The sequence below is a fragment of the Petromyzon marinus genome, chromosome 51 (assembly GCF_048934315.1).
Source record: "Petromyzon marinus isolate PM22_M1 ecotype Great Lakes invasive population chromosome 51, UKy_Petmar_22M1.pri1.0, whole genome shotgun sequence".
In the NCBI taxonomy this organism is placed as follows: Eukaryota; Metazoa; Chordata; class Hyperoartia; order Petromyzontiformes; family Petromyzontidae; genus Petromyzon; species Petromyzon marinus.
Window position 1 is genome coordinate 10,420,825 of NC_133717.1, and position 27,766 is coordinate 10,448,590.

General features: G+C 47.8%; 1 protein-coding gene and 1 long non-coding RNA gene across 5 annotated transcripts; one reads left to right on the plus strand and one right to left on the minus strand.

Annotated features, from left to right (window-relative positions):
• Positions 1–545: 545 nt before the first annotated feature.
• Positions 546–23,850, plus strand: LOC116953425 (uncharacterized). Of its 4 annotated transcripts, none has more exons than XM_032973622.2 (18): positions 546–832; positions 2,901–2,984; positions 3,563–3,607; positions 3,724–3,885; positions 4,284–4,580; positions 5,434–5,724; positions 5,932–6,002; positions 6,437–6,551; positions 7,611–7,919; positions 8,236–8,345; positions 9,261–9,508; positions 10,316–10,416; positions 11,604–11,711; positions 12,510–12,666; positions 14,015–14,157; positions 14,326–14,473; positions 14,792–14,848; positions 16,964–23,850. In XM_032973622.2, exons 1-18 carry the CDS (start codon positions 803–805, stop codon positions 18,685–18,687), a joined length of 4,200 nt encoding a protein of 1,399 aa, XP_032829513.2. In that variant the 5' UTR covers positions 546–802; the 3' UTR covers positions 18,688–23,850. The 4 variants fall into 4 exon arrangements, with proteins under 4 accessions (XP_032829513.2, XP_032829514.2, XP_032829510.2 ...); XM_032973619.2 differs by having other exon boundaries at positions 547–832; positions 12,507–12,666; XM_032973620.2 differs by having other exon boundaries at positions 547–832; positions 7,614–7,919; positions 12,507–12,666.
• On the minus strand, positions 19,515–27,751 carry LOC142931261 (uncharacterized). Its single transcript, XR_012947273.1, has 2 exons — positions 25,663–27,751; positions 19,515–19,987 (listed from the first exon to the last, which is right to left on the minus strand). It is a non-coding gene; the product is annotated as an uncharacterized LOC142931261 (long non-coding RNA).
• Positions 27,752–27,766: the final 15 nt, after the last annotated feature.

The window sequence follows — 27,766 nt, forward strand, 5'->3', positions numbered from 1 at the left end:
GTTTGCTGTTTTGTAACGTTTTGACCCCGTGCCCCTACTGATAATCTGTGGGGAAAAAAAAATCTTTATAGCTCATCGCATTCCTCCAGTGTACATAAATCTTTGATTCGATGAATCTAGAAAGCAACCCCTTAAACGGCCCTGGTTGCGTCATACCCCCCTCCTCACCGACTCGGTAATCGATGCATCGACTCGCAAACGAATCGATTCGTGCGCTCGCCCCAGCGTTCAAACCGCGAAGCGCCCGCTCACTCGTCCAATGGGAGCACGCGTCCGGCGCTGTCCACATTTCCCACTGCGCACGCGCGCGCCGTTGGTCTTCTTCGCCGTCACGTGGTCACGAGCTGCCGCCTCCGCCACCCCCCAACCCTCTCTCACGTGCGCGCGCTTCACACCCCCCCCCCCCGCTGGCCCCTCCTCCCCACCCGCGTCGTCACAGCCCACGCCTCTCCCCCCATTGGCCGATAGCGCCACCCTCCCCCCACCCTCCCCAGCGTGACCACCGCAAAGCCAATCGCGGGGCTCGGCGGGGGCGCTTATGCGCGCTGGGAAATCTAAAGGGGCCCCCCCTGGCCGCCATATTGTGGGGCACCTCGCTGTCGGCGCGGTCGGGCCTCGAGCTTTGCTCGCCCGCAGCTCTGCACCCCCCTCCCCCCCTCACTGTCCCTGCAGCCTGCGGCCTCCTTCCGCCGCTGTGTTACCACCTCCACCCGCGAGCTCAGTCGGTTTCGCCCAGGGGAAGGGGTTTTATTCCCCCCCCCCCAAGCGCCTGCCGGTGGTGGTGGTGGTGGACGTGGGCGCCATGGAGGCCGTCAAGTGCTTCAACAAAGAGGTGCGGGGCGGCGAGGCCTGCGCCTTGGGCCTCGGCTGGGCTGGGCCCCTCGCGGGCGCTTGAGGGGCGCGACGTGCTGGGTCGGGGTCGGCGGCGCGTGGTGGTTGTGGTGGTGGTGGGCGTCAAGGAGACCGCTCTCTGGGGGTCTCGGCACGTGCGGAGTTTTCTCGTGGTGGTGGTGGTGGCGCTAAGGGCACGGGCGATAGGCGGTTGGTTTATTTTTGAGTGCAAAATGGCATTGGTGAAGTTGTGGTCTGTGGGTGAGCTCTCCCACGTGAGTAGCCCTGAGGATATGGAGAGGGGAGTTCTGGTCAAGGATTAGAGTATGAGAGTTCGGAGTCTCGCTGGCGATATCTAGGGTCTACGAGGTGATCCATGTCCAGGTTGTGTGGATGAGACTCTCCCCATGTGAGTGATCTGGGCAGACAGGTCTGGTTGTGTGTGTGTGTGACAAGCATCTTCCAGGCGAGGAGGTTTAGGGAGGAGGGTCTCCTGGTCGTGGTGGTGAGAAGTTTGAGTGAATCAGGCTCTAGCGGGGTCTGGAGGGAGAAGCATGGGCGATGAAGTTGGGAACTTGATTTCGGGTCAGAATTCAGTTTCGTTTCATTGAAGTGCCTGGGAGGAGGGCATTGACGAGTAATTTGTTTGATCCCCGTATCACGGGGGCGGGCGCCGTTCCATAGAGGTTCTGGAGACATGGATCTCTTCCTTACCCGAAGACCAGGGACTGAGTCTGTGTGGAATAAATGCAGAGAGCATGGCCTTCAAGCCAGCCCTGATTCGTGACAGGGTCTCCATTGCCTACCCTGATGGTCATGAACCGCGTCTCGGTAACTTCCTCCATCTCTGATGTGGATCGCGTGACCAGGGATTATATTGTCTGGTGCCTTATAATTCCATTGAATAAAGTGTAAATTTAGCGTCGTGTTCAGGTCCTGGTTTTCATATCCACGAGCTGGCCGGCATTGACCATGTTTTTAACCAGAGTATGGAGGTCTCATTCATTTTTGTTCAGAACATAGATGTGGTCCTCTAACTTCGTATCTATATTGTCTGCTTCAAAGAGCATGGACTTGGGTCACATTCCTGATATTAACGTCCACAGACAGGGGTCACATCGACTGTCTTGGTGACGATTGATGGGACCTTATTGATGTCACCTTTTAAGACCAGGAGGGGTCACATTGCAGCTCCTCAAAACACGTTTCTTCAACATCATTGCATTCTAGCACTGCGTCCCATGAAAGTACTTTAGTGCAACATACTTCTGAACTGGAAGATACTCTTAACCAATGTATATTCCTATCTGCTGAACCCTATCTTTCCCCATACATGGTTGTGGTGTACGGTTTGTTGTCTGCTGTCAGTCATTTGTAGACTTAAGTGTCCAATTTCAGCTGCACACTTGCCTACCGTTACTGCATGTCCCAGTCGACCGGCTTATTAAGATGTGAGGATGGCGTAGTGAAGCCTACGGAAACTCGTCAGTACTCCAGCACGGGGCCCAGATTCATTAGCATAGAGCAACGAGCTGATGGAAGACGGGAAGAGCCCCTGGTATTGCACCAAGGGGTTTCGTGACTTCAATGTGCATTGTGAAGCGACCGTTTCAGCTGGGTAGTGGTATTCAGTTGTTGGAGCTGGCTCAGACGTTGCACATCTTGTATGGAACACGTGACTTGAAGGAATACTGAGGAGAGAAGGCGCATCTAAGAGAGCCACGGTGGAGATTGTAGTAATGATAGCTTAATGTGCAACAGTGAGATGAATGGTGGCATTGCAGGATTGAATAATTCTGTTGGCGTGGGGAGGGAGGTCTTCATCGTTGGATAGACGAGGGCTGATGTTTTTAAACCTCGAGAATATGTGCTGTGCTGGTTGACGATACAAAAACTATGGCGTGTGTGTGCGCTGTACGTCACCACATACAAATGCATGGACCGTAATGTAGAGGTTGTCTCTAAGAAAGCACAGGCTGATGGACATGAATTTTATTTGATGTTTGCACATGAACGTTCTTTTTATTTTAATTTCATACTTAACAATGTAAATGTTTTTGTTGCCTCAGCTGACCTCGTTATACGAGTCAAAGCCTCCCATCTCTCGTGCAAAGATGACACAGCTGACCAAGTCGGCCATCAAAGCCATCAAGGTAAGCCCAACCTCCGATCTACAGCGGTGACAACTATTTGATGTATTTCTGGGTTGCACCACGCTTGGAATTATGTCTGACGTTTCGCTCGATGTAATTGGAGCTTCTTCATTCAGGCACTGAACTTCTGAGGAAGCTCCCAACACATGCAGCACATAGAGAGAAGCATCAGACGGCACACAAAACAACACGCAGTACACTACAATCAAAACATCGGAGAGCTATACAGCACAACCGCAAAAACCTATGCAGTAGTACTACTGCAGTGACGTCCTCCACATCCACACGTTCATGTATGATTCGTGCTGAAAATAAATATGCAGTGTAGATGTTTGACTTGGCCTGCTAGAGGTGGAATTCTATAGCTATTTGTAGACTAAATAAGAGTAAGGTTATTGACTGTCACCCTGTCAATATGAAGTGACCTAGTTGTGTAGTGGCATCTGCACTTGCGAACATTATAAGTTGCGTTTTTAGTTGAATGCAGTTCCCTTGAATTGAATTGCACGTTATCTATTGTGCTTGTGAGTGCGACAGAAGTCTGTGATATAACCTGAATATTTTTCTTTTTTTTCTAGCTTTACAAGCACGTTGTGCAGAGTGTGGAAAAGTTTATACAGAAGGTAAGTGAACGGTTAAATGAAGTGATTTATACACTGCATACAGGTGTGATGTGTAATTTATACTGTGCTGGCTCTTGAGACGATGTTTTCATAATTTCCCTCTTGTTTTACCACAGTGCAAACCGGAATACAAGGTCCCGGGCCTGTATGTAATAGACTCAATAGTTCGGCAGTCCCGCCACCAGTTCGGCACGGAGCGTGACGTGTTCGCTCCACGCTTCGCCAAGAATCTCACCAACACCTTCCAGAACCTTTACCGGTGTCCATCTGATGACAAGGTATGACTGGAACCAGTGCCGAGACTTGCAGAACCTTCCTTTAAAAACTGATCAACTTTTTTAGTTTTTTGGCTAGCTGACTTTGTGAAGTGTGAGGTGTCTTTTCATGTAGGTTACATGTACTAAGAGATCCAACTGCTAATTCAAGCATCAATGCTTTTGTGATGCAAGTCAAAAGCTGTGTAGAGAAACAATGGTATCTCATAAGAGCAATTGTTTGTTTAGTTTGCAAGGAGAATGTGCCTCTTGTGAGTATCAATGTAATCGCGAAGTCGGTAGTTAGGGGTGGATTTGCGAATTTGTCTTGCTATAGAAATGCTTGTTCGCGGTGCCCCTTTTGCATTGTTGCGTCTCTGCCTCATCGACGGATCCTATTTTGGTGGTGCGCACGAGAGCAGAGCAGGATCGTGCGCGTGCTCAACCTGTGGCAGAAGAACAACGTCTTCGGCAGCGAGATCATCCAGCCGCTGCTAGACATGGCGGCCGGCATCCCGCACCCCGCGGCTGCCTCCTCGGGCCCCTCGGCCCAGCAGCAGGCGGCGGCGATCACGCCGGCCACGCCCAACTCCCCCGCCACACCCCAGCAGGCCGCGCCGCCCGCCGCCGCTGACCACTGGGGCGTCACGCAGCAGATGCCCAACGCGGACGCTATCGCCGCCGTCGCACAGCTCCTGCAGAGCTCGCAAAGCCAGCAGGTCTGGCCTTGACACGAATACCACAATCTTGGCCTCCACAATGTGTAAACCAGACGTGGGGGGAACCCCTTCCCTTACTGAGAGCGAAAATATCACTTTGAGGGGCCTTTTGGCGTGCTATACAACAGTTGACCCTAAACCAAGGTTGCGCCCTAGGGCTGTATTCATTGAGCGTGATTAAAACTGCTTGAAAGAAAAGGTGACTGAGCATAGCTTACATTGGAAAAACATTGGTTCCATGTTTTAAATATTCACCCCCCCCCCCCCCCCATAGTACCTGATTGTTGCGGCTAAGATGCTTGTAATGGTTTATGCATATCGTTTGCGGGATGTTTCGTGGTAGGACTCGTGTGACCACAGTCCAACCCTTTGTGAAAACAGATGTCTACATTGAAGATTCTTTACTCTGATTTGTTTGTTTGGAGCATCCTTCCCCTAGTTTATCACGCAATTGACTAATTTTCGTTGTCCGAGTTTAGACTTAAGGGACCTCGCAGTGGCGACATACTACTTCCCCTGGTATACAGGAGGTCATAGGTTCGGTCCTGACTGTGGCGCTTGTATATTTTGAGTCCGCGTGTCTCTCCCCGTGGTCGTGTGGATTTTTCTCCGGGTCCACCGGTTTTAACCCCCACATTTAGAAACGTGCATTTATAGTTTTACTGCGATAAAAATGTCCACATGATAAGCCACGTAGTTGAGCTATCATTTGTGGCCAGGTGGCTTCTGAAAAGACTCATACGGGCTTAGTGGGCCTTACCTGCAAAAATAAAATTATCTTAGTTTTATAGACTTCGGAATTCCACCTGAGCCGTTTCTATTCCACCTGTCGATTGTACCCCTACCCCCACAGCTGCTTCAGAGCCTCCAACAAAAGCAGCAGCTACCGCTTGCACCGACGTTGGACGCCAACCTGGTGGCACAGGTGCAGGCGCTCACGGCGCAGCTCACAGCCGCCGCAGCCGTCGGCTCCACCAAGACCGGTGTGCAACAGAATGCATCACAGAATGCACAGCCACCTGCTGCACAGCCTCCTTCGCTGCAGCAGCAGCATCAGCAGCATCAACAGCATCAACAACAACAGCAGCAGCAGCAGCAGAGTGCCCAACCAGGGCAGCCTGATCACGACTCCTCCTTCAACAAGGTTACTGTTGCGCGATGGTGGCTGTGGTTATGTTTGTGATTTCAGGGAAAGCTTTGATTTGTGCTTGTGGGTCTGGCTGCTCCGCGGTGATGGTGGGCATGCGGAGTAGGTTTGTGCGTGTCATTGTGTTTTGCAATTTTTGGTGCCGAGATGTGTTCAAGAAGAATGTCTCCGCAACAACCATGGTTGAATGTGTCCCTCCCGCAGAAACTGTTGGATCGGTTTGATTATGATGATGAACCGGAAGCTACGGAAGAGAAGCCCGAGCCACAGTCGACGTAAGTCACTCCACCACACAACTGCCTTCATTGTGGCTACAGGTGCACTGATAAGGTCCTTGTAACCTCACTCGCCAGTGAAGTAATATACATGGCATCGATGATGAGATTACTACTGCTGACGGAAAATTAATTTTAGTCCCCTTCTTATGGGAACACCTTATTTAACATTTTTCGCAAACCACTACTCTTTGTAGATAATTTCGAATATGTAGCTAAGGCCTAAGCACCTGTAGAAATTACTGCACACGTATAACAGCAACTGCCATTGGCCGTTCTCAAACACTTCTCGATGAGAGTTGGAAATCAAACATTTTCTTTATACCAAGGACTCGAAACGTTTTTGGTATAAACAAAAATTTATCTTTTACTCCTTGTGGTGTTTTGAGGTGGTTGATGTGTTTATCCGCATGTTTGCGTGGCTGCCTTCATAGGGGTTACCATTGTGAGCGTGCTGAGCAGCCACCGGTTCCCCCCAGCATGGAGGAGTTTCGGCAGCGTTACCTGGAGCAGCAGGAGGAGCACTTCCAGCAGCAGATCCAGCAGCGAGTGAGTCTGGCCGTCCTCAAGAAATGCAGTTTTGTGTACAATCACAGGGGTGCACAGGCCCCATCCTATCCGCCCTTGCAGCGAAACTACGCTTAATATCTCAGAAGTTTAGACAATAATTCCATTTACGTTGCGCTTTTCATCAAGGATCTCAAAGCGCTGTACAGGACGGAGCAACAGACACTCAGCATAAAAACAATTTATATTATAGATACATTTTAAGAATCCATTTTCTCCGTCAACTAAAATTTTAATAAGCGGAAGCGTATAAATCGGTTTAAAGACGCTTTTTTTAAATTTCCACAGACTCTCATATCCTGAAATCTTGTGGAAGAGCATTCTATAGCCTGGGGGGCTACACAGGAAAAAGCTCGGTCACTCATAGACCGAAGCCTCAACTTGGGAATGCAGAGAAGATCTGCATCCCCAGATCTTGGGGACCTTGAGGGGACATGGGGGTGCAGCATGTCAATGATGTAGGCTGGGGCAAGATGGTTCACTGCTTTGTTAAGTTAACAATAAGATTTTTAACTATATTCTATGTGAAACTGGAAGTGCAGGGAGGCCAACGTGGGTGTAATATGATGTGAATAAGGTATTCTGGTTCTCACCCAAGCAGCCACATTCTGAACATGCTGCAATAAACATGTGTTTGTCTTGTTCTTCGAGACCTGTTGGTCCTTGGACTGAATTGTAGTTTAATTCACCACTTGTATTAATTGGGCCGGTTTTCGTTTCTCTGCAAAACCAGGTTCATACAGATGGGTGGTGTGATGTTAGTTGATGTCGTTCAATACTTTTTCATCTGTATTGACATCGCATCATCTTTGGCAAGTTATACATGGCCCAAGGCAATACAACTTAAACTATTGAGGTTATATGGAATTAAGCTGTGGAAAAAAAGTTACCGTGACTTGTACTCTTGCGGCCTAGTGATGAACCTATAATTTAAATGTTTAACAGCACCGTATAAATCTGTCGGTAAACCACCATGTTCTTATAGGTGAAGGTGTCATCTTCATTTATGTAATTGTCTTCGCTTGCTTTTGTGTCCTGAAGCAGCAGCAACAGCAGCACCAGCAGCAGCACCAACAGCACCAGCAGCAGCAGCAGCACCAACAGCACCAGCAGCAGCATCAACAGCAGCACCAGCAACAGCAGCAACAGCAGCAGCAGCAACAGCAGCAGCAACAGCAGCAGCAGCACCAACAGCAGCAGCACCAACAGCACCAACAGATGGGTGGCGTGGAACACCACCAGCAGATGTTCATGCCTCCCCAGGGCGTCCCTCCTCCATTCGGACAATACGGGCAGCCCTTCATGCCACCCCCGGTGCCTCAGCCCGATTACCCTCCGCCCACAGAGCAGGTCTGGCTCACACAGCGCGCTTACGTTAACACAGGCCTGTGGTGCTAGCTTCTCCAAAACACAATTTACTTGCACCTGCTTTTTTTTGTTGCCTCTTGCTCCCACACGTTTGCATTGCCTTTTTCGATTCTTGTGTGATTGTCACTGACCAAAAATATAGAGCTTACTCGTACGTGTACCTCTAACTCTCTGGCACCTATTGTTCATGTTGAATTTTCACTGTTTAGTTTCATGACTGTTAAATGCCTCGTTTGTTAGTCTTGCAATATTGATGTTTTTGCCTTTTGCTTTTTATGTTCCTGTGTTCGCACACCAGAGTGCCGAGGTGGAGATGGACATGGACATGGAGATTGAGCAGCAGGAGGATCTGGCCATGATGGACTATCGTCACGGCCAACGATCCCGCTCACCAACACGCTCCAGCAGGTGGGGCTGGGTGGCGCACAGGAGGGCAGGGCAATGCACAAGCGACTCGACAAAGCGGAGACGGAGCCAACTGGATTGACAGAATTTTTAAGGATGATGTTGAACTCCTTATCCAGCAATGGACAAGTTAAAGGTTTTTTCATGATGGCCTAGGCCAAGGGTCAAGAACAAAAATAACAAGACGAGTCTTTTTTTTTTAGAATTCGTTAAAAAATTCTACAATTTTAGAGCCGAATTGCGTATGAATACAAAATTGTCCCTTAATAAACGACGTCACAAAGCAGTCCTTAAAGATACGCATGCGGCTCCGGATCCGCAGGTTTGCAGTCTCTCCTAGCCTTGGGCAAAACACACCCCTGAAGCGATTGTAACGAGCTGGGCCGTCTCACAGATTTTTATCTGGATTTTGTTACCAATATCGAAGTCAAAGAATCCATTCAGATATTCGCAGAGCGGTGCAACTTTTCACGTGAGAGGAGGACCCACAGAAGCAGCTATCGCAGGTGTACCTCTCAGGTCCCTTCAAGTGACTTCTGTGCCACTCGGTAAGGAGAAGCACTTTTTATATTTGATCTGCCGCAGAGAATAATCGGAGAATTAACGTTAGTTGCTTGAGAGTCATCAAGTATACTTTTGATTCTCATAGTTGGAAATTAGTTGCATTGAGTGCAGAACCAGGCATTGATGACCAATGCACTTCAGAATCCAGTTTAATCACAGGTGGTTGAAACTTGGGACTCAAAACCAGAAGCCTCAGCGGTGCCAGCTCAGCGCTGAAGACTTGTGAGCCACGTGGACACATCAAAATGTTTATTTATCCTGGAATCGGATTGGTTGTAAAGTTGTTTTTCCACCAACGTCCACCTCGGTGTTGCAATTTTTAAAGGTTGACGGTGCCGCCCTGTGTGCACGCAGGTCCCCGCGTCGCTTCCGTTCCCGATCACGCTCTGGCTCGCGCAAGAGGAAGTACCGGCGGCGCTCGCGCTCGCGATCACGCGACCGGCGCCGGCGCGCGTCACGCTCGTTGTCACGGGAGAGGCACGAGAGGGAACGTGAGCGCGAGCGGGAGAAGGAGCGGGAACGCGAGCGCGAGCGGGAGAGGGAGCACGAGAGGGAGCGTGAGAAGAAGGGCTTCCCGCCGATGAGACCCAACGCGCTCAGCGGTAAGTAGTTGTAGCGCGTGCGCTTGTGACAATGCCCCCTGCGTGCGTGCATGTGTGTGTGAGGTTTCAGGATTTGTCACGAATCGGCACCGCGGTTTTATTCAATCATTGTTTTTGCCTCGTTTTTTATTTTTATCCCACACCTGATGAGCACGGTTGGCTACGTACGGTGCGAAAGAAGTTCAACATATATAACCCTATTTTGCTTTGGCTTAAAGGTAGAATATGCAATTTACATAAGTTGTAAATGATTACTTCTTACAAGCATGTAAAATGAATGCATCAGCATTAAAACATTTTTTTTTATCAAAGCATTACATGCCGAATATAACCAATGATTCCTTTTAAGGATTGTTCTTTCATTGTTCATATTGGGAAAACCAACATTTAATGTACTTTATTTTCAGCTGCCATTTCTTACATATATGTATTAAAATGTACATCTTGAAATTAACTTATAACGAGCGAACCAATGTTAGAATGCAGAAAGTGCGCGTGTGCCATTATACTCTAAGGATGTTGCTAACAATTCTGCCAAATCGCCCGATGATGCTGGATGTAATTACCAGCAAAAGGTTGTACTCAAATTGTAAATGTTGTGGATTTAAACTCCACACCGGTGGGCAGAAGGAATAACTAATTGACACGTTTTGTTTGTGGCAAACCTTACTGGCTGTGGTGGGTGGTGGGTTACGACATTTATACTTCAGCGATCTAACCCAAAAAACTTTATTATGCTCACTCTTTTACTGTCTAATACTTCATGTCCATGTGATGTTTTGTGTTGTCCACCCATCCTCTATTCAGTCTGCAGCACCACACTGTGGCTGGGCCAGATCGACAAGCGAACAAATCAGCAGGATATCCTCAACCTCTTTGAGGAGTATGGCCAGATTGAGTCGATTAACGTGAGTTCTCGTGCTGTTTTCCCCACTGGGCGTTCGGCTTAAAACAGCAGAGGGTGGCAGAGGCTTCGAGTGAGATTGCATTTAGTAATCTGTGGCAAGATGAGTAAAGCGTGTGCACTGGTTTTTATCAGACCAGCCTTTCAGCCGGTGTGGGTGGGGACAGCTTCGGGGTTGTGCATGGAATAGTTCTCATTCTGGTTACATTGTTGGCAGTGGTGAATTAATCTACAGGACAGGGATGGGAAATATTTTCCTTGCTGAGGGCCAAATAGATATTCAAATCCCTTTTTGGTGGGTGACAGACCTTGGTGTCATTGACTAATAGTGCAGGAAGACAAAAAAGTTTGCAGTGTTCCCATGTTGAAAATATTTCCCACTCGTACCCAATTAGTATGACCAAAATGCATAGATTGGCAGATGAATTTAATTTGTTGGCCTTTTAGAAATCGTTGGTTGAGGGTGGGATATAGCCTGCAGGGGGCCCATAGGTTCCACATTTGCCACAAGACAACCACTTGACTTCCTGTTGACCTAAGAGTCGACTTCTAAACAAGATTTCAAAATTCAAATTGCGAGTTGAGCACTTTAATCACAGAACCACCTTACGATCGAATATACATTCCGTATTCTGCAGATTATAAGTTAGAGATACGTTTATCTTTCTGAAGACTGTTCTCCATAGCAATTCATTACAACCCATTGGACGGAAGGCAACCACCATGTGGCGGATGTAATCCTATACTGTATGGTATCACATCGCAAAATAGTTAATTTTAACCGCATACATTCCTGGTGAAAAAATTGTGCAAAGTTCTTAACGCCATTTTTTTAAAGGAATGCATTTGCGAAACATTACGCTTATAAGGAAATGTTCCCTAATCGATCGGCAACCTATTTGCTAGAAAAAAATATGCGGCAACTTATAGCGGGGGTTTCCTGAATTTCGCCGATCACGCGCCTTTGGTGCGACTGTTAACGGTTGACTACGAGATTCCTGTTTTGCATTGTAAAGAAGTACTGGAATCTTTAACGGCAATGCTTGCGATGATGCTTTCTGGGAACTCTTTGGATTTGGAGAATATGGTGCATTCCGTGTGTGCAGTGTGTGTCTGAAATGTCACAAGCTGTTGGCCACAGGCACACTAAATGGGATGACGCTGACCCTGTGTGCTGCATCACACTTTCAGATGATTCCTCCGCGTGGCTGTGCCTACGTGTGCATGGTCCAACGGCCAGATGCTGTACGTGCCCTACAGAAGCTCAACAAGGGCAAGATGAACTCCAAGTCCATCAAGGTATGCCACCTATTGATAACCGTAGATGTTGCTTTAACTTTTGTGAATCCACATATGCGCTGGGCCACGCCAACTAAGTGTTGTTGTTGTGGGCAATTGAGGGCTCATTTGAATGAAATATACGTTTGGTCCTGCGATGTAAAAATTTGGGAACCTGCACACAAGCTGATTTCACGACTCCATCTCCGTGCAGGCTGCAGTGTTTGCGCCGTCATTAATCTCGACCACTGCCCATCATCCCTTCTGGAGAGTTGGGGAGGCCTTGATTCAGCAATGGATTTATCGTATATGATGAGGATATATTTAGTGAAGTAGATGTTGCTAACTGTAATTACTGGCGAAACGTCGTACTCAAATTGTAAATGTTGTGGGTTTACTCTCCAACATACTGGTGTGCTTTGCCAGTAACGAATTGTCATGTTTTGTTTACGTGACTAAACCGTATGCGATCTAACCCAAAAATGGATAATATTGGTCGCAAAATCCTACTTGTTAAAACGTTACAGACTGCTTTGTAAAATTAATTATTAATTCCATGATAATGATTTTTACATTAGGGCTGTTGAAATGCACAACAGTGTAACCAGTTCATTTAAAATCCACACGTGTACGGTATGCATAAACCAAGCGCAGACAATTTTGTTCCTTTGATCTTCTATTGTATTTATCTTGCCAAGCCCTGGCTAAAGTTGTTTTTTAAAAACTTTTTATCAACCGAATAACCCCTCTGCCCAAACTGTTGTCGCGCAATTAAATTTATGCCCTCTGGGGGATACTGTCGCTCTTCTACTTCAGCAGATTGCATGGGCGCCCAATAAGGGCGTCAAGTCGGAGTACAAGCAGTACTGGGACGTGGAGACGGGCGTCACGTACATCCCGTGGGAGCGCGTCAAACGGGAGCACCTAAACCTCTTCACAGACGGCGGCGTCATCGACGGGGAGACCATGTGCTCCGGTGCGTTGCCGGTGAACAGGTTCCTTTAATACAGTTGACCATCGATTATCCGGCTGCTTCCAACATTTTCCGGCGCTCGCGGGCCGATCCGGGAGCGCTGTAGCAGTAGTAATAATAATGGTGCATAGGATTATAATGCGCTCGTAACGTAACAATTCGTCTAAAGGAGCGCAGTTTCTGAGCACGGGACCTCCTGATGGCACTTGTCCCTGTCCTGCTCACGGCGACTGGCCTACGTTAAGCAGCAGCAGCAGTCAGACACGAGCTAATTGAGGGAGAATTTGAGCGAGCTCCAATCGGTCGCTAAATAACAAATGGAGCAAACCATCGGACATACCGAACAACACTTGGTACAAATTTTGATTTAAAGCTTTCGTGACTGCAGTAATTCATATTCTTAGTTCTTTCGGTAAAGTCACGTTGAAGGGAAACAACAAAATAATAAAATATATTGTTATATATTTTATTATATATTGTTATATATTTTATTATTTTGTTGTTACCGAAAGAACTAAGAATATAACACTTGGTACAACCCGAGGACACATCAGAGTTCATCCGTTGTTGTGAAAATTGGCAATTGTGGGTATTAATGATTTGTATGGTATTTTGGAAGCTGTTTCCTCCGAATTACATTTCAAATGAGAACCCAGTTTTTATCATGGGTGGCTTTCCCGATTCAGACTCAGGAGCTCCATGATGGGTCCCAGTTCCCTGCTTGTGAGGCCTTTGAACCACCTGGGCACCTTTATGGGGGATTGCATGTTTGAGTGAGGTGCTTATGGAGGTAATGCTACACTCTCGTGGCTGTATTGCGCTTCGCTTGAGCCAGCCACCAAAGTTCAGGGGGAATCTTTGGCTAGAACATCATTAACTGTCAATTTGTGGACTTGCATGGTCTGGATTGAATGGTCCATGTGGTGTGTGCCAGCACTGGCAGTAATGAGACAAAGGCAGTCAGACTGGGTCACCACCACCCCATCAGTATGCCTTGCCTGCTTTTACTATTTACTCATTTTTATTTTACCGGAGAAGGCCCACTGAGCTCTTTTTCAGAAGCGAAGCGACCTGGTGACAAATTATAGCTCAACGAAGTGGCTTATGTGCAAATATATAGCAGCCAAATACTCTTAAACACATGGTTCTAAATGTGGGTGGAAAAACTGGAGGACCAGGAGAAAAATCCACGGCAGCATGGGGAGAACATGCAAACTCCAAATATACAGGCGTCGGTGTCTGGATCGAACCTACGACCTCCTGTATGTCAGGCAAGGGAGTTAACATTTCGCCCCATGGAATTGACTGATGCGATGGTCTTCGTCTTTCCATGCATGTGCGTCGAGTATAGACTGGGAGGACAAGCCAAAGGTTACCGAAGAGGAAGGTGACAAGAAGCCCCACGGTGACAAGAGCCCTGATTTCAAGCCTGCCACACCCACACAGGCTGAGCCCATGCAGACGCCCAAACCCCTGGCTACTCTGCTTCCACAGGTAAAGCTCGGACAGGCAAAAGTGCACATTTGGCAACTTGTGATTCACTTTGAGATGGGATGTCGTGCCGCCCTAAACACTTTGAGCATTGCATTTTTTTTGTGGTCATGGTGAGACTGTGGGCGAGGTGTGACCGTGCGGTTGTTTGTGTGTGTGCATGTGTCGCAGGTGCCAGTAAGCCAAGGCATGTCAATGCCGCCAGTGCGGATGGTGCAGCCGCCCCCCTCGTTCGCGCACACAATGCCCCCTTTCAACCCGGCGATCCCCCCACCACCGTTCCTGCGGGCTCACTTCAACCAGAACACCCCTCCTCCAGGTACAGGGCTCGTCAAAGAACACACGGTGGCCACACATCTGTGTGGTGGCTTTTTGAATCGGGCTTGCACGTTTTATGTCGGGGGAGTCCTTCGGGACTCGACGTTTTCGCTCGCGCATTTTCAAGATGTGTATTAATTTAAAAAGGTCATGGTTGTACGGTTGCATTTTTTTTGTTACTTGTAAATAAACACGTTTAAGGGCATGACCTTATTTTTACTCAAGCGAGTTCGAGATTGAGCCTTACTCATCTGCTATCGCGTCAGCTGCTTTCTATTGTTATTAAAACGTGCTGTGGCTATGATTGAATTCGTGCCAGGCTTTCTGACTGCCGGAGCTGTGCCGCCTCCGACTGGAGTGCCCCCAGTGCAACCCTGTGAGTAACGCAATCAACGTTAAAGGAAAACGCAGCCCAAAATATACCGAGCCCTTGTGGATATTCTCCTAATCTCTCTGTCCCCAGCTGTCCCAACGCCAGTTGAAAGCTCTGTTAAAGAGAACAACTTCAAAAGCATGCTCTCATATACTACACTCCATTGTAGCACTTTGTTGATGTCAGTGTATTGACTCAAACTATATGAGAATTGTCACGGTACTGTCCCTAAAGTGCAACTTTAAAGCATTCTCAATAATAAAGCTTTGAACTGATACTGAGCATCCCCGATGGATACACACACAGTCTTGGTATATTTCTGCAAGTCAAGAGCCAATAGTTTTTTTTATGAGCTGCAACTTCCTTTGCACGCAATCGTCACCATTAACATGAACGTTTAAGTATGGTGCAGATTAAAGCAGCAACGATAGTAATTGTTTGCATCGGCGCTGTAGCAGCGCCCCAGCTTGTACCGCCATTGGTCGCTGCAGACGCCTCCAAATACTCTCACCGAGGACCCGGGGCCTCCTCGGGCTCAGGGCCGTCTAGCGGCATGCCCGACAACCCCGTATTCCCTGTCATCCGGCGCGGTCAGTGTGAGTTGAAGTCATGGGGGGGGCAGGGCAGGTTCAGATATCACTCGCCACCGATGTTTGCCATGGTCGGAAAATTTACCCTGTCGCCGAGGTTCATCGTGTAGTGTGCGTTTAACCTGTGCACCGACACTGTTATATTCGATTCAAAATATAAGACAATTTACTTCAATTAGTTGAGCTATTTGTCCTGCTTTTTAAACCTCATTGGAAATGGGGACATGCACTGTAAAAGACAACTCTGCTGCAAAAAAGGCATAGGGGAACGCTGGGGCCACGAGATTCCCAACATCATTGAGTCCAAGGAAAGAACAAACACAAACGGCCTGCGCCACACCGATCTCGGGGTGTGTCGTGTCATCGATAGGTTTCAACTCTGGCTCCGTGGAATCAGTGCCTGGCACAATTCTCATCGAGAGGCAATAATTGCAATGAGATTGTATCCTGTTAAGCCTCGCTGAGATGTTTGGCTAGTTAAATTAATGAATAGCATTTGGGAGGAAATTGTAAGTTCCCAGAGTTCACATCCACAAAATGAATGACATTCAAAGCTCTTCCAGGTAGATTAAATACATTGCTGTCCTGCTATCTCCTGGCCATCTCGGTCTGCAAATTCATAGAAATTGGTTAATCAATTAAACAACATGTTTTCATTGCACAGTTTGCACATAATATGGAACATTAACTCAACCACACTGGCTAAATAAAAAATCTGAATGGGTCCTAGGCATTTCAGATTTGTATGTTTGGATTTTTGACCACGTGTTCATCTGTGCGATTCCCATGATCCGTTGCCTACAATCACATTGCAATTGGAACGGAAGGCGATTGCGGAATAATTAAAATTGTATAATCAACAGTCTTTTCTGTCGGAAATTGCCAAAGTGTGTCCTTCATTGGCCATTGTGGAATTGCCACGAATCCCATTCTGTAGAACATAGATCCAGGAATCTATGGCTTCGAATTGACGATGTCTGCGTCGATCCCCATTTTCGATTACGTTTCTTGCACTTTTACTTAAACAAATGGTATTTGTTGTGCTGGCTTGTGAACTTGAAAACAAGGTTGGGCTAGTGCTTATGTTTGTATTTTTGCATGAGCTCCATTACCGGGCGGTTACCATTCTCTCCTCTGCGTCCTCTCGCTTGGCTTTGACCATCATGCCCCTAGGTGTGCACTTTTTGTGATTATTTACATCGAATTGCAGAGTGCTTGCTGCGAATTTCCAATGTCGTTTCTCCGCACCTCCGATGAGCACGGTTTGCTATAAATACATTGTGAAAGAAGTTGTGCATACATACAAACGATTTGGATGATTTTTCGTCACATATGGATCACCTTCTGAGACTGCACAGTTTAATGCATAAATGTTGATGTTATTTGAATAATTGCTCGGCAGTGGATTATGTTTTTGATCTTTGTGAGATCCAGGTTGAGTCGGTTCCTCTGTCTGCAGCGTGAACGAGTGCACCCTTATGCACACACGGTCCTCACTCGCCACCCTGTCTCTGTTTCCATCTCACAGCCGCACACATGATGCAGGGCGTCCCCATGATGGGTCTGCCTGGTATGAGCACCCCTGGCGGACCCGGTGGGCCCGGGGCCATCAAGCCGGCCAGCCAGGAGAGCCATAGCGACCGGGAGGCTTCGTCGGATGGGCAGCAGCAGCGGGGCGGCATGCCGCGCATGCTGACACCCGGACCGCAGGCGGGGACGCTGAGCAAAGAGGCGGCAGCAGCCGTGGCTATGCTGGCCGGACGTGCAGGCATTATGCCCACCGCTGACGAAGACTCTGCGCCAATGCTGCCACCTCCGCCACCGCAGCAGCAGCAACAGCAGCAACAGCCTCAGCTGCCGCACATGCTGCCCCGCATGCTGGGCCCGCCGGGCCAACAGAACGTCATCTTGGGCCTGGGTCTTCCCGGGCAGCGTCTGCCGCCTGGCGTTTTCCCGCAAGCTATCCGGCCGGGCATCCTGCCCATTCCTCTGATGCAGCGTTTCCCGGCCGCCATGCTGCGGCCCGCTCTGTTAGCGCGACCTAACCTCCCGGGCGGTCCGCACACCCTCATGGGTCTTCCGTCGCTGTTGGGGCCCAGACCGCTGTTCCCATTCCCTCCAGAGGGAGCGGACGGGGAGGAGGCCCCAGCGAGGATGCTGCCTGCGCCTGAGCGGCGCTTTGCGGCCGGCTCGAGCACAGGGACGGGTGGTGGTGGTGGTGGTGGGGCGGCAAGCGCCGCCAGTGAAAGTTTCTCGAAGGAGTCGTCGGGCGGGCAGGAGGGCGACCGAGACTACCGCTTCATGCATGCTGCAGAGTCCACCAGGGAGGAAGAGCGGGGCAGTGACGGGAGGCGGGGCGACCGTGATGAGCGGGAGCAGGGCTTTGGGCACAGGTTCCGGGGAGGCGGAGGGAACAGGGGCAGACACCTTTCTGATGAGGATCGCTCAGAAAGGTTCGGTGGCGGTGGTGGCGGCGGCGGCGGCGGTGGTGGCGGCGGGAGGAATTTCCGCTTTAGCGGGCGGGACGAGGAGAGGCGTGAGTGGGGCGGCAGGGGCTTCGATCGTGAGAGGAGAGGCGGCGGGTTTGATCGTGAGCGCCGCGGCAGTTTTGAGCGCGGCGGGGAGAGGCCTTGGGAGCAGCGAGGGCGCAGCCGCGACGATTTCAGCCGTGACCGAGAGCCGGGATTTCGCCGTGACCGCGACCGGGAGAGGTCGCGATCGCGTGAGCGCGACAGGTCCAGAGAGCGTGATCGTCGCGGGCCGAGGATGCTCCCATATCCCGAGCCCCAGGAGGAGGCGGCACGGGCTCCCTCTGACGCCATCGTCGCCACTGCCAGCAGCCCTGAACGACGGCTGCAGCCCAACGGGGAGGCGCAAAAGTCGCCTGCTGTCCCCCAACAGGAGTCGGCCATTCGCTCGGAGTCAGTGCTGGGAAAGGAGCCCACATCGCTGCCTATCCCGGAGCCAATGCCACAAGAGCAGGAGCCCCCAAAGCAGCAGCCAGAGCCACTGCAGCAACAGCAAGAGAATACCGAAGAGAAGCAGCAGGAGCAGCATCAAGAGAAGACTCAAGATAGAGCGCAGGAGCAGCCGCCTGCCAACGCTGAAAATGCGGTGGCCATGAAGTCGGACATTGATGAGAGGGCTGGTCCCAGTCCTCCGTTGTGCAAGCCAGAGGGTGACGGGGAAAAGACGGCTCCAGCGACCACTCCTGATTCACCCAACGTGGCAGCCGCAGAGAGCTCGGCGTGACGAACACACAAATGATTTTAAAATATAGGACTGGGTTTTTAATGGCACCCTGCTTTTCCAAGCAAGCTCTTCCGACTTTTGGAAAGAAAAAAAATTCAGTTGCAACGCTCAACATTTACAGAATGTTTTATTTGTGGAAAAAAGGATTCACTGTAAGGGTCAATAAAAATGAAAACACGGTTTTTTTTACACGATCTGTACAAACTGGTGGCCTTTTTAAGTGCAGGAGTTTTGGTCCGATTGTCCATTTGAGACTTGAAATTCAGATGTAAGTGTGACTTGAGCATTACTATATAAATACAGTCGTTAATTTTACCTTTTTATTTAGGTGTACAAGACGTATTGCATGTCCGGTGCAGCTGCTGACATTGATGGGCCATGTCAAATGAACCTGAATGTTTTTTGTCCTCAAAGTGTTAGCTTGATTACTGCCATCATTCCCAAGCAAGGTTATATTTAACAAAACAAACCAAAATTTGGAACAGAATAGCATGGGAATAAATCTTTTTATTTTTAAACTGCGTCTTCAAACAACTTCCCGTTGTAATATTTTTGTTTTGAAGATGGCCTGGTGTGTTGCACGTATCGGATAAGGAAGGGAATGTGTTTTCAACAAATCTGGTGGGCAAAACCTCATGTTGCAGGCATTAAAGTGCACCGGTGTTCTTAAAGCGAGAACACCAACAATGCTCTCTTAGATAGTTCCGTATGCACAGTTAACACATTTATTTTGATGGAATCTGTGGTCTGTGACGCGCATTTCAGAAAACACCCAGTTGAATGAACGGACCTTGAGAAAGTTGCCTTATTTGCTGTAGAGCAGTGAATTTTATCCAGTATGCGTGTGATATTCACAGGGCGTGACACGAGCCCAACTAAATTTAATGAGCTCAAATTTTTCGGGAGACATTTCAAAGCTCGATGTACTTAAGTACTAGTATGGTGTGTGCTGTTTAAAATATCTACCTGCGCAAAAAAAAAGCACCAGACTTCCACCACGGCCAACATAAAACAGCATGTGCTATCGTCACTCAGAATACAATAGTTATATAAGATGAGAGGACTTTGGCGGTGCCATGGGCTGCCCACCTCAGGTCCGCTGATGCCGGCCCCCTCCACCCCGTAATGTGCACGAATCCGTTCAATCAGTGGCCACGGGTTCTCATCTCAGATTCGATCGCCCGTGGTGCGGGGGCTTGGTCTCTACCGCCACTTTCTGTGCACCTCTTGCCTGTTGCAGTGCGCGCCGCACGCCACGGTAAGTGCGTCGAGCTCGTCCTGTGGAGCGGCGCCGCCGGCCCTGTGCGAGGGAGAGCGGTAACGCTTGGACGAGGGAGTGCAGGAGCAAGCGAAGCGCACAAGCAAAGAGGGAAGCGCTGGGTGAGGGCCATGCTTGCCCGGGTGGGTAGGTAGGTATGGGCAGGTAGGGACTTGTTTTGCACCACACCGCACTCCCAGGACCGTGCTCGGCTGAGACGGTTTTCCCAATTTTAAGGCAGTGTTGCCTAAACCGTCGTAGCTTTGTCCAGTTAATGATTCAGAACTGTTTGTCCCCCCCCCGCTCTCATAATTCCTAGACTTCATAATTTACGTTTTGCAGTTTACAATGGCAAAGCCAATATCCTGAACCGAGCTGCTGAGTTTCCCAGTGGCTTCCTTTCGTCTTGGTTGAATTGGTCTATGAAAACGTGGATATTGGCACACCTTGTTCAACAAGTTGATATTTAAAAACTGATAGGCAAACAGCTTGTCTTCACGAGCCACAGAGTAAACATGTGAAAGTGGATTCGAATATTTAGGTAATGTTTTGAGTTAACCCATGGTAAATGCGCTATGATACATTTAGGCAATCGGCTTGTTTTTTTTGCAATTTAGCATAATCTGAATTTTTTATGTGTTTTCATGCTTGTTATCAATGTCTCCCTGTAAGCCAGCAGTGTACTAAGGCGTCTGCTATTCGAGGAATTTTAAAGTATTACACTTTATGCCCGATGTGAACCTAAAACAAATCGGCTGATGACGGTGTGCGTCAGAAACGAGGGCAAATTACTATCCGCTGAAAACAAGTTATGTATATTCGTTTTATACATTTTGGCTCATGCACATGGAATTGGAAATTCTGTGGACGTCAGGGCAGCATTCTTAAAATGTTAATGCTAGGTTTTACACCTTGCAGCTATGTGTTGTGTTGCATCTGCGGTGTACAATCGTAGAATAGTCAGCGTTGCTGACTCGGGCAGGTGAGGATAGACGCTCACTGCTTTGGTCGTTTTATTTGGTCGAAGCGTCAGTTACCAGGGCTGGCGATGACGTCTATGAGCCCCCCCCCCTGCCCCCCATGCCACCAGTGGTGGCAGGACTTGTGTGTCCGAGCGGTGCAGATGTTACCAGAGCCCCCAGGCACCAGACTACAAAGAGGGGGGGAGGGGGGTAATTTAATTTCTTTCGCCAGGATCCATGCCAAGTGTGTCGCCACTTCCCGATTCATTCCGGTGGGGGGAAGCGGGGGCGGGGGGGGGTCTGCAATGGCTGAGGGCGGTAGGGCCTTTGCACTCAGCGACTGGGGAAACGTGGCATGGGGGACGGGGGTGGTGGCGGTAGTTGTCGGTGCCTGGGGTCAATGTAGGAGGATTCTTGAGAGGCTGCCTCGTTGAACCAGAGCCACGACAGATTTACACACTCGCGCATCGCGTGGTGCTTTCTTCCGAGTATCCTTGCGGTGGAATGTTGGCAGTAATTGAGAGGTGGTGAATCTTTAATGAGTTTTTGTTTGTTTATCAAATGTAATTTCAACCACCTGTGCGTTGCCTTTTTGCACGGAGATGGCAGCGAAGCTGTGTAAGCCTTTCCTTGCGCACATTTAGTGTGTAAGCCTTTCCTTGCGCATGCGTTTTAACGCGTAGGCTGACGGTGATGTTATCACCTTTACTTTATTTAAGACCGAAACATGGAAGACTTCTTCACAATTGTGGCTAATCGCCCAATGAAGCTGGTTGTTAGTCACCGGCTGAAACGTACTCGGAATTGTCAATGTGGTTTTATTCCCCCAACACACCGGTGTGCTGAACTAGTAACGAATTGGCACGTTCTATTGGCGTGACAAACCGTACTCATTAGCTGTCGGATGGTGGTGGCGGGTTGAACGAGACATTTACGCCGATCTAACCCCAAAACAATAATCTGTATTAGGCATGCGGTCTCCTTGCAAATGCAGCAGGTGGTGCCCCACAAGCGCGGGGTGGTTTTTTTTTGTCCCCTTAATTTTGTGCACCGCTGACTTCAAATCAGAGATCGCCCCATAAACCTGGGAGGACTTCGACCGCAACACATTTAACGTATTTTGTTTATCCAGACATTGCATTCAAGTAGAATTGAACACGTTTTGTATTTTTAAAGTTCATCCTGCATGCCCCAATGTAACTGCAAGGTAATCGGGTGTTATTTGCCCACTGGAATGGAAACGGACCTGCACACGTCAAGGACATCGAGTGGAACTTCGGAATGTGCATGATGTTAAATCAGGCAAACGTGGAACACAATTTTCCATTGCAATTCTACAATGCGTACCAAATCCGTACTCCTGCACAGTTTGTACAGATCATAAATGTGAAGGCGAAGCTTGGGTTAAAAGCGAATTCTTTTTCTGGTTTTTATTAACCGTCGTGTACATTTAACTTGCTGTAGACTATTGTACATTTTGATGTCGGCATTGGACACCCACGCTGCGTGATCGGTTCAGGGAATCGGGGACCCTGCTCAGCACACTGGCGAAACCCGTGTTACCCATGGATTTGTGATGGGGAAAAAAAATTGTTCGACGTTTTAGTCTACAAAACGCTTGCATCCTTGCCTCTTTTCGAAACTCTTCAAGTCTACTTTTAATAGTTTCGTCAATACGTTTAGTTCGTGGAACGGACACGTGCTCTCAATTTAAATACTCTTTCCCAACAATTGCCCTGTCCTACGGGCGGTTCTCCAAACTAATTGTACACTCAAAAATGTTTTTGGGTTAGATCGCGTCAGTATAAATGTGACCGTCCACCATCCTGACATAGCCAATAAGATTTGTCACGTAAACGTACGAATTAGTTACTGCAGCCCACCGGTGTGTTGGAGAGTAAATCCACAACATTTACAATTTGAAACTTGATTTGGAGCTCTCGTGACTGCAGGAATTAATCTTTGGTTCTTTCGGTAAAGTCACGTAAATTTGAATACGACGTTCAGCTCGTAATTACATCGAGCATCATCGCGCGAAATGTTGTCGATTTACTCTCCAACGCACCGGTGCACTGAAGTCGTAACTAAATGGCGCGTTGTTTACGTGACAAACCTTACTGGCTGTGTTGGGTGGTGGAGGGTTACGACGCACTTATACTTACGCGATCTTACCCAAAAACTTTTTTTTATGAACAATATTGGTCGCGAAAGCCTACGTGTTCAAGTGTACACTGATCTACCTTCAGCCAACTTGTTCATTTTGAGATCCTGCGAGTCGACTAAACACAGGATGTGACTTTGTTCACCATGGCACCGGTGCAGCAGTGCTGTTCACGTTCCACTTCCCCACCCACCGTCTCCGTGTAAACTTTCCGCAGCACCAAGAAGCGATATGCCAGAGTTTGGGCAAGCTACCGCGCCGTCTGCAAACGTGGGTTGCTGCTTTGTACCCTTGGTGAAATAAAGCGGTGCCCGTGTCACTCACAATGTTCCCAGTGTAATAATCTCCGATCTACGGGTTGGAAGGAGAGATGCGGTGCCATTGTTGGCCACGTGTTTCTGAGCCACGCTTGGCCACAGCGTGAAAAACAGGAAAGGTATTGCCGCGCGTAACTTTTGCGTTCGAACGGTGGCAATGTTTTTTTTATTTGACTGTTCGGAGTGATGTGACCTAGCTCTCATGTACAAAGGATTTAAACTTGTGTTCCTGAATCGCATTGCTGTATATCTCTGTGAACCCTACATGTTTAACTGCTTCAGCCATTTCCCTGCCAAGGGGTGTGTCCGTGGACTTGTATCGCTCGACAGGCTTGCCGCTAGTGTGACTAAACCACGAACCTTCTTCGGAGAGAAAACACGTTTTAATATGTAGACTAAAATGATGCTTGTGTTGATTTTCTTTTGTAATGTGTATTTCACAATAAAAAAAATCAGCTGCTGCGACCAAGTATCCCATTAGCTTGCCTTTTCACCACGTGCTGTTTCGCCGGAAAGCTCGATATTGTTTGAAAGGTAAAGTGCATATTATGAATCCCGTAATTTTAAACTTCAAACTGAATACAAGTACCTTCCAATTCGGCAGCTCGGTTTTCCTGTTGGATGTCACAACTGCGAGTTCACCTGTCCATAACGCCCTCACATTCTCACATCCACCGGTGGAATTTTAAGTAAACGCTTCCATCCTGATGCATGCACATCGCGCATATGATGCTCATCGATATGAATTTGCAGCAGTATTTACATTGTCCACATGGAAAAATTGCACCACCGGTGTATATATGTAAAATGCGCGTGAGTGTAAAATCATACAATCAAATAAACGCAGATCATGCTGATGATGACCATCACGGATGTTCAGAATATATATTTATACTGGAGGAATCCGATGAGCTATAAAGCTCTTTTTCACGAGAAGTCCAATAGGGGCGGGTAATAACGTTACAATAGCAGCAATACAAAAACACGATTGCTTTCATTGCATCACTTACAGCCAGGGCTTCATTTCTCAACTATTTTTTTCCGAGTCGCTGGTATAACTGAAGTAGGCCTAGAAAGACGTCGGTACAGCTAGAGGTATGATGGATGTGGTGTGCCACATGGGGCAGTATTTTGTTGGGTGACTGATCTGCATAGACCCCTGCTAAAACCAAGCCCCGTTTATTACGTGAAAATGTTTCTCAATGCAGTTCTTAACTATGAACCTCATGAGCGTGACGCTCTTGTGGTGGTTCAACACATCCTCTTTACCACACAATAGTATTTGATGCAATAACACTTGAAGGCAGAGAGGGTGAACATGCGTCTGGGTTACGCTGATACAAACTCCGCGATACTGGCCACCCACTGGTCTCTGCCAGCTTCCCCGGAGAACATTGCACAAACTCTTTGGTTCTTTCGGTAAAGTCACGTAGTTAGAAATAAAACAAAATAAATCACGTTTCGAACCCCAACACAAGCGCCCGTCTTAAGGTGAAAATCGCGATAGCCGCGATGCCTTATGAAGAGAAGCTGTTACCAGCAAGAGTTTATATACGTCTTCTTTGGTTCTTTCGGTAAAGTCACGTAGAATGAGAATAAAATAATAAATTGATAAAATAAAATAACACAATAATATCAATTTATTATTCAATTTATTATTTTATTCTCATTCTACGTGACTTTACCGAAAGAACCAAAGAAGATGAATCATTGCAGTCACGAAAGCTTTAAATCGAAGTTTATATACGTTTTGAGAAAAAGGCTCTCGCGATTTTCACCTGAAGACGGGCGCTTGTGTTGCGTTCGAAACGTGGTGATTTATTTTGTTTTATTTCTACCTACGTGACTTTACCGAAAGAACCAAAGAGTATTGATTCCTGCAGTCACGAAAGCTTCAAATCAACATTTCACAAGTTAATCCAATCTTGATTTGAAGGTTTCGTGCCTGCAGGAATCCATACTCTCTGGTTATTTCGGTAAAGTCACGTGGTTGTTCCACCTGATGAAGATTGCTTGTGTTGCAATTAGAAACGTGATGTTTTATTTTATTTATACCTACGTAACTTTACCGAAAGAACCAAAGAGTAAGTTAATCCAAGTCAAAGTGGCTAAGACCCGCATTGATGCCCCCCCCCCTCAACACGTGTGTGGGGCGTGATGGAGAGCGGGGCGGGGGGGGCTGAACACTGGGTTTGGGTCACAAGGGACGGGAAGCGGTGTGACAATCGATGTTCCATCTCTGGCCAAATCGAGCTAGAGGCGCACGTTAAAACCCACCTCGTCAGGATTGTGGCAGGCGAAACCGGTGGCGAGTGTGCGGTCTGGTGACACCTCTGAAGACACGCTAGAACGCAGACAATACGAGACTCAGTTAATCGTCATCATCGCCGTGCTCGATCCACAACCTGGATTTAGGCCTCCCCAAACCGTCTAACGCCCCTCATGAACCTGCGATGTCGAAATGTATCGAGCACGTGCGCGCCAGCTGATTTAATCGCTCCATCTGTCGAGGCGGACGTGGTCTTTGACCACCAGCCACCCTTTCTTCACACGACGTGTCTCAATGTGACTGCAATCTAAAGCCGACGTACACGAAGCTAAAATATGTATTAATTATCTTTGGTTCTAAAACACGTTTTATTTTGTTTTATTTATAACTTCGTGACTTTACCGAAAGAACCAAAGAGAATGGATTCTTGCAGTCACGAAAGCTTCAAATGATATATTCATTGCACGCATGTACAACAACCATGCAGACCGTTTGATGCAAGTGTTTGTCGGTGAGCACCTATTAAGGCCGGCACAGCACACGACGGGGCTGATGGTCAGTATCACGTCCGGGCCGCCTTTGTCTCCCAAGTGCTGATGTTCACAAAGTAGCACGTTCTCCGTGGCTGATAATTATTCAACCAGACCACTATGCCATCGTATAACTTATACCATCACAAACACAGTTATACAAACTACAATACACCACACCTAGATTTAAAGCTTTCGTGATTGAGGGATTCATATTCTTGGTTCTTTCGGTAAAGTCGCGTTTTTTCACCTGAGGACGGCTGCTTGCGTTGTGGCCGAAACGTTGTGAGAATTGTATTGTTTAAATATTATTTTATTATTTCCCTTCTACGTGACTTTACCGAAAGAACCAAGAAAATGAACCCCACACCTTGTTAATTATGACAGTCGTGTATCGCATATTTATGACCAAGCAGCTAGATTATTCTTGAACCACGAGTATCATTGTCTGCATCACTCACGGCAGACTTAGAACATGACAGTGCTGCATGTGAATGTCCTGGAGTGCGGAGTACCTGTACCCCATAGCACCCATGTGAAGGTCGGCCAAACACTTCTGATAACACGATGTAACACGATTTTTGTCCCTGGGTAGTGTTTTTAAAAAAACATTGCTTATGCCTAGAAAGTATAGAAAATGGCTATTATTCCCTCAAACCTTGCTTTTGTGACCAGGGCTTTAAGTGGAGGAATGACACGAATGCACACCACGTTTTCTCATTGAAAATAGGAAAATTTCAAAATATCACTGTCCTGGTCACAAAAGCAAAGTTTGTGGGGAATAATAGCAATTTTCTATACTTTTGAGGCAGAAGCAATTAGGACATAACACTTACTATCCAGGAACAAAAACATGTTTTTGTTACACAGTGTAATTAGTGAGATATGGCATTAAAAGCACGTGACCACAGCAATTTATTTACGGTATATAGACGCATTGACCATTATGTACCATCTCTGGTCCTACCTCGCTTATTCTTAAACTATCCATCAGCCGAAAGCAGAAAATACCCACCCCATCCTTGCTCGAAACTCAACACATTCTTCAATAACACCGTGGAAAAATATATTATTTGACGTTTAGGGAATTTTTGGTAATTTTTTTATGTCTTACTCGCACCATGCAATAATACACTTTTAACCTAAAAATTACACTGCAATATTAGTTTCCAAGACCCACGTGGCAGGCCCACAACCTTGTCAACCCTTTATCAGCAGTGCCCTACCTGATGACAGACCCATTCGACTTTATTGGTCACCCCGTGCCCTTGTAAATCTCAAAGTTCATTCTGCAAAGTCCCATCATGAGGGAGAAACACAAACAAATAGACACACTTTTAGTTTTACCCATACTGAAATGGCTGTACCGTATGGACCTGAAAACTCAATTTCCTTGTACAAGAATACAGGGTTAAACCGTGTGGGTTGACAGCTGTGCAGGCCAATTATCAATCAAACACAGATCTTCCGTGTGGCCTTCACAGACTGTCGGAGCAAGTGCTGCCAGCGTGCACCTATGAAGGGCGGCACGGCACACGAGTGGGTGGCTGGCCAGCACCGCGCCCTGCCGCCTTTGTCTCCC

What these genes read in the sequence shown, in the direction of transcription:
- LOC116953425 (XM_032973619.2), top strand. Translation starts at nt 803, where the DNA reads ATGGAGGCCGTCAAGTGCTTCAACAAAGAG. An exon ending in GAGACCCAACGCGCTCAGCG is followed by an intron (nt 9,509 to 10,315) that starts GTAAGTAGTTGT and finishes TCCTCTATTCAG; the next exon opens with TCTGCAGCACCACACTGTGG. An exon ending in TGAACTCCAAGTCCATCAAG is followed by an intron (nt 11,712 to 12,506) that starts GTATGCCACCTA and finishes CTTCTACTTCAG; the next exon opens with CAGATTGCATGGGCGCCCAA.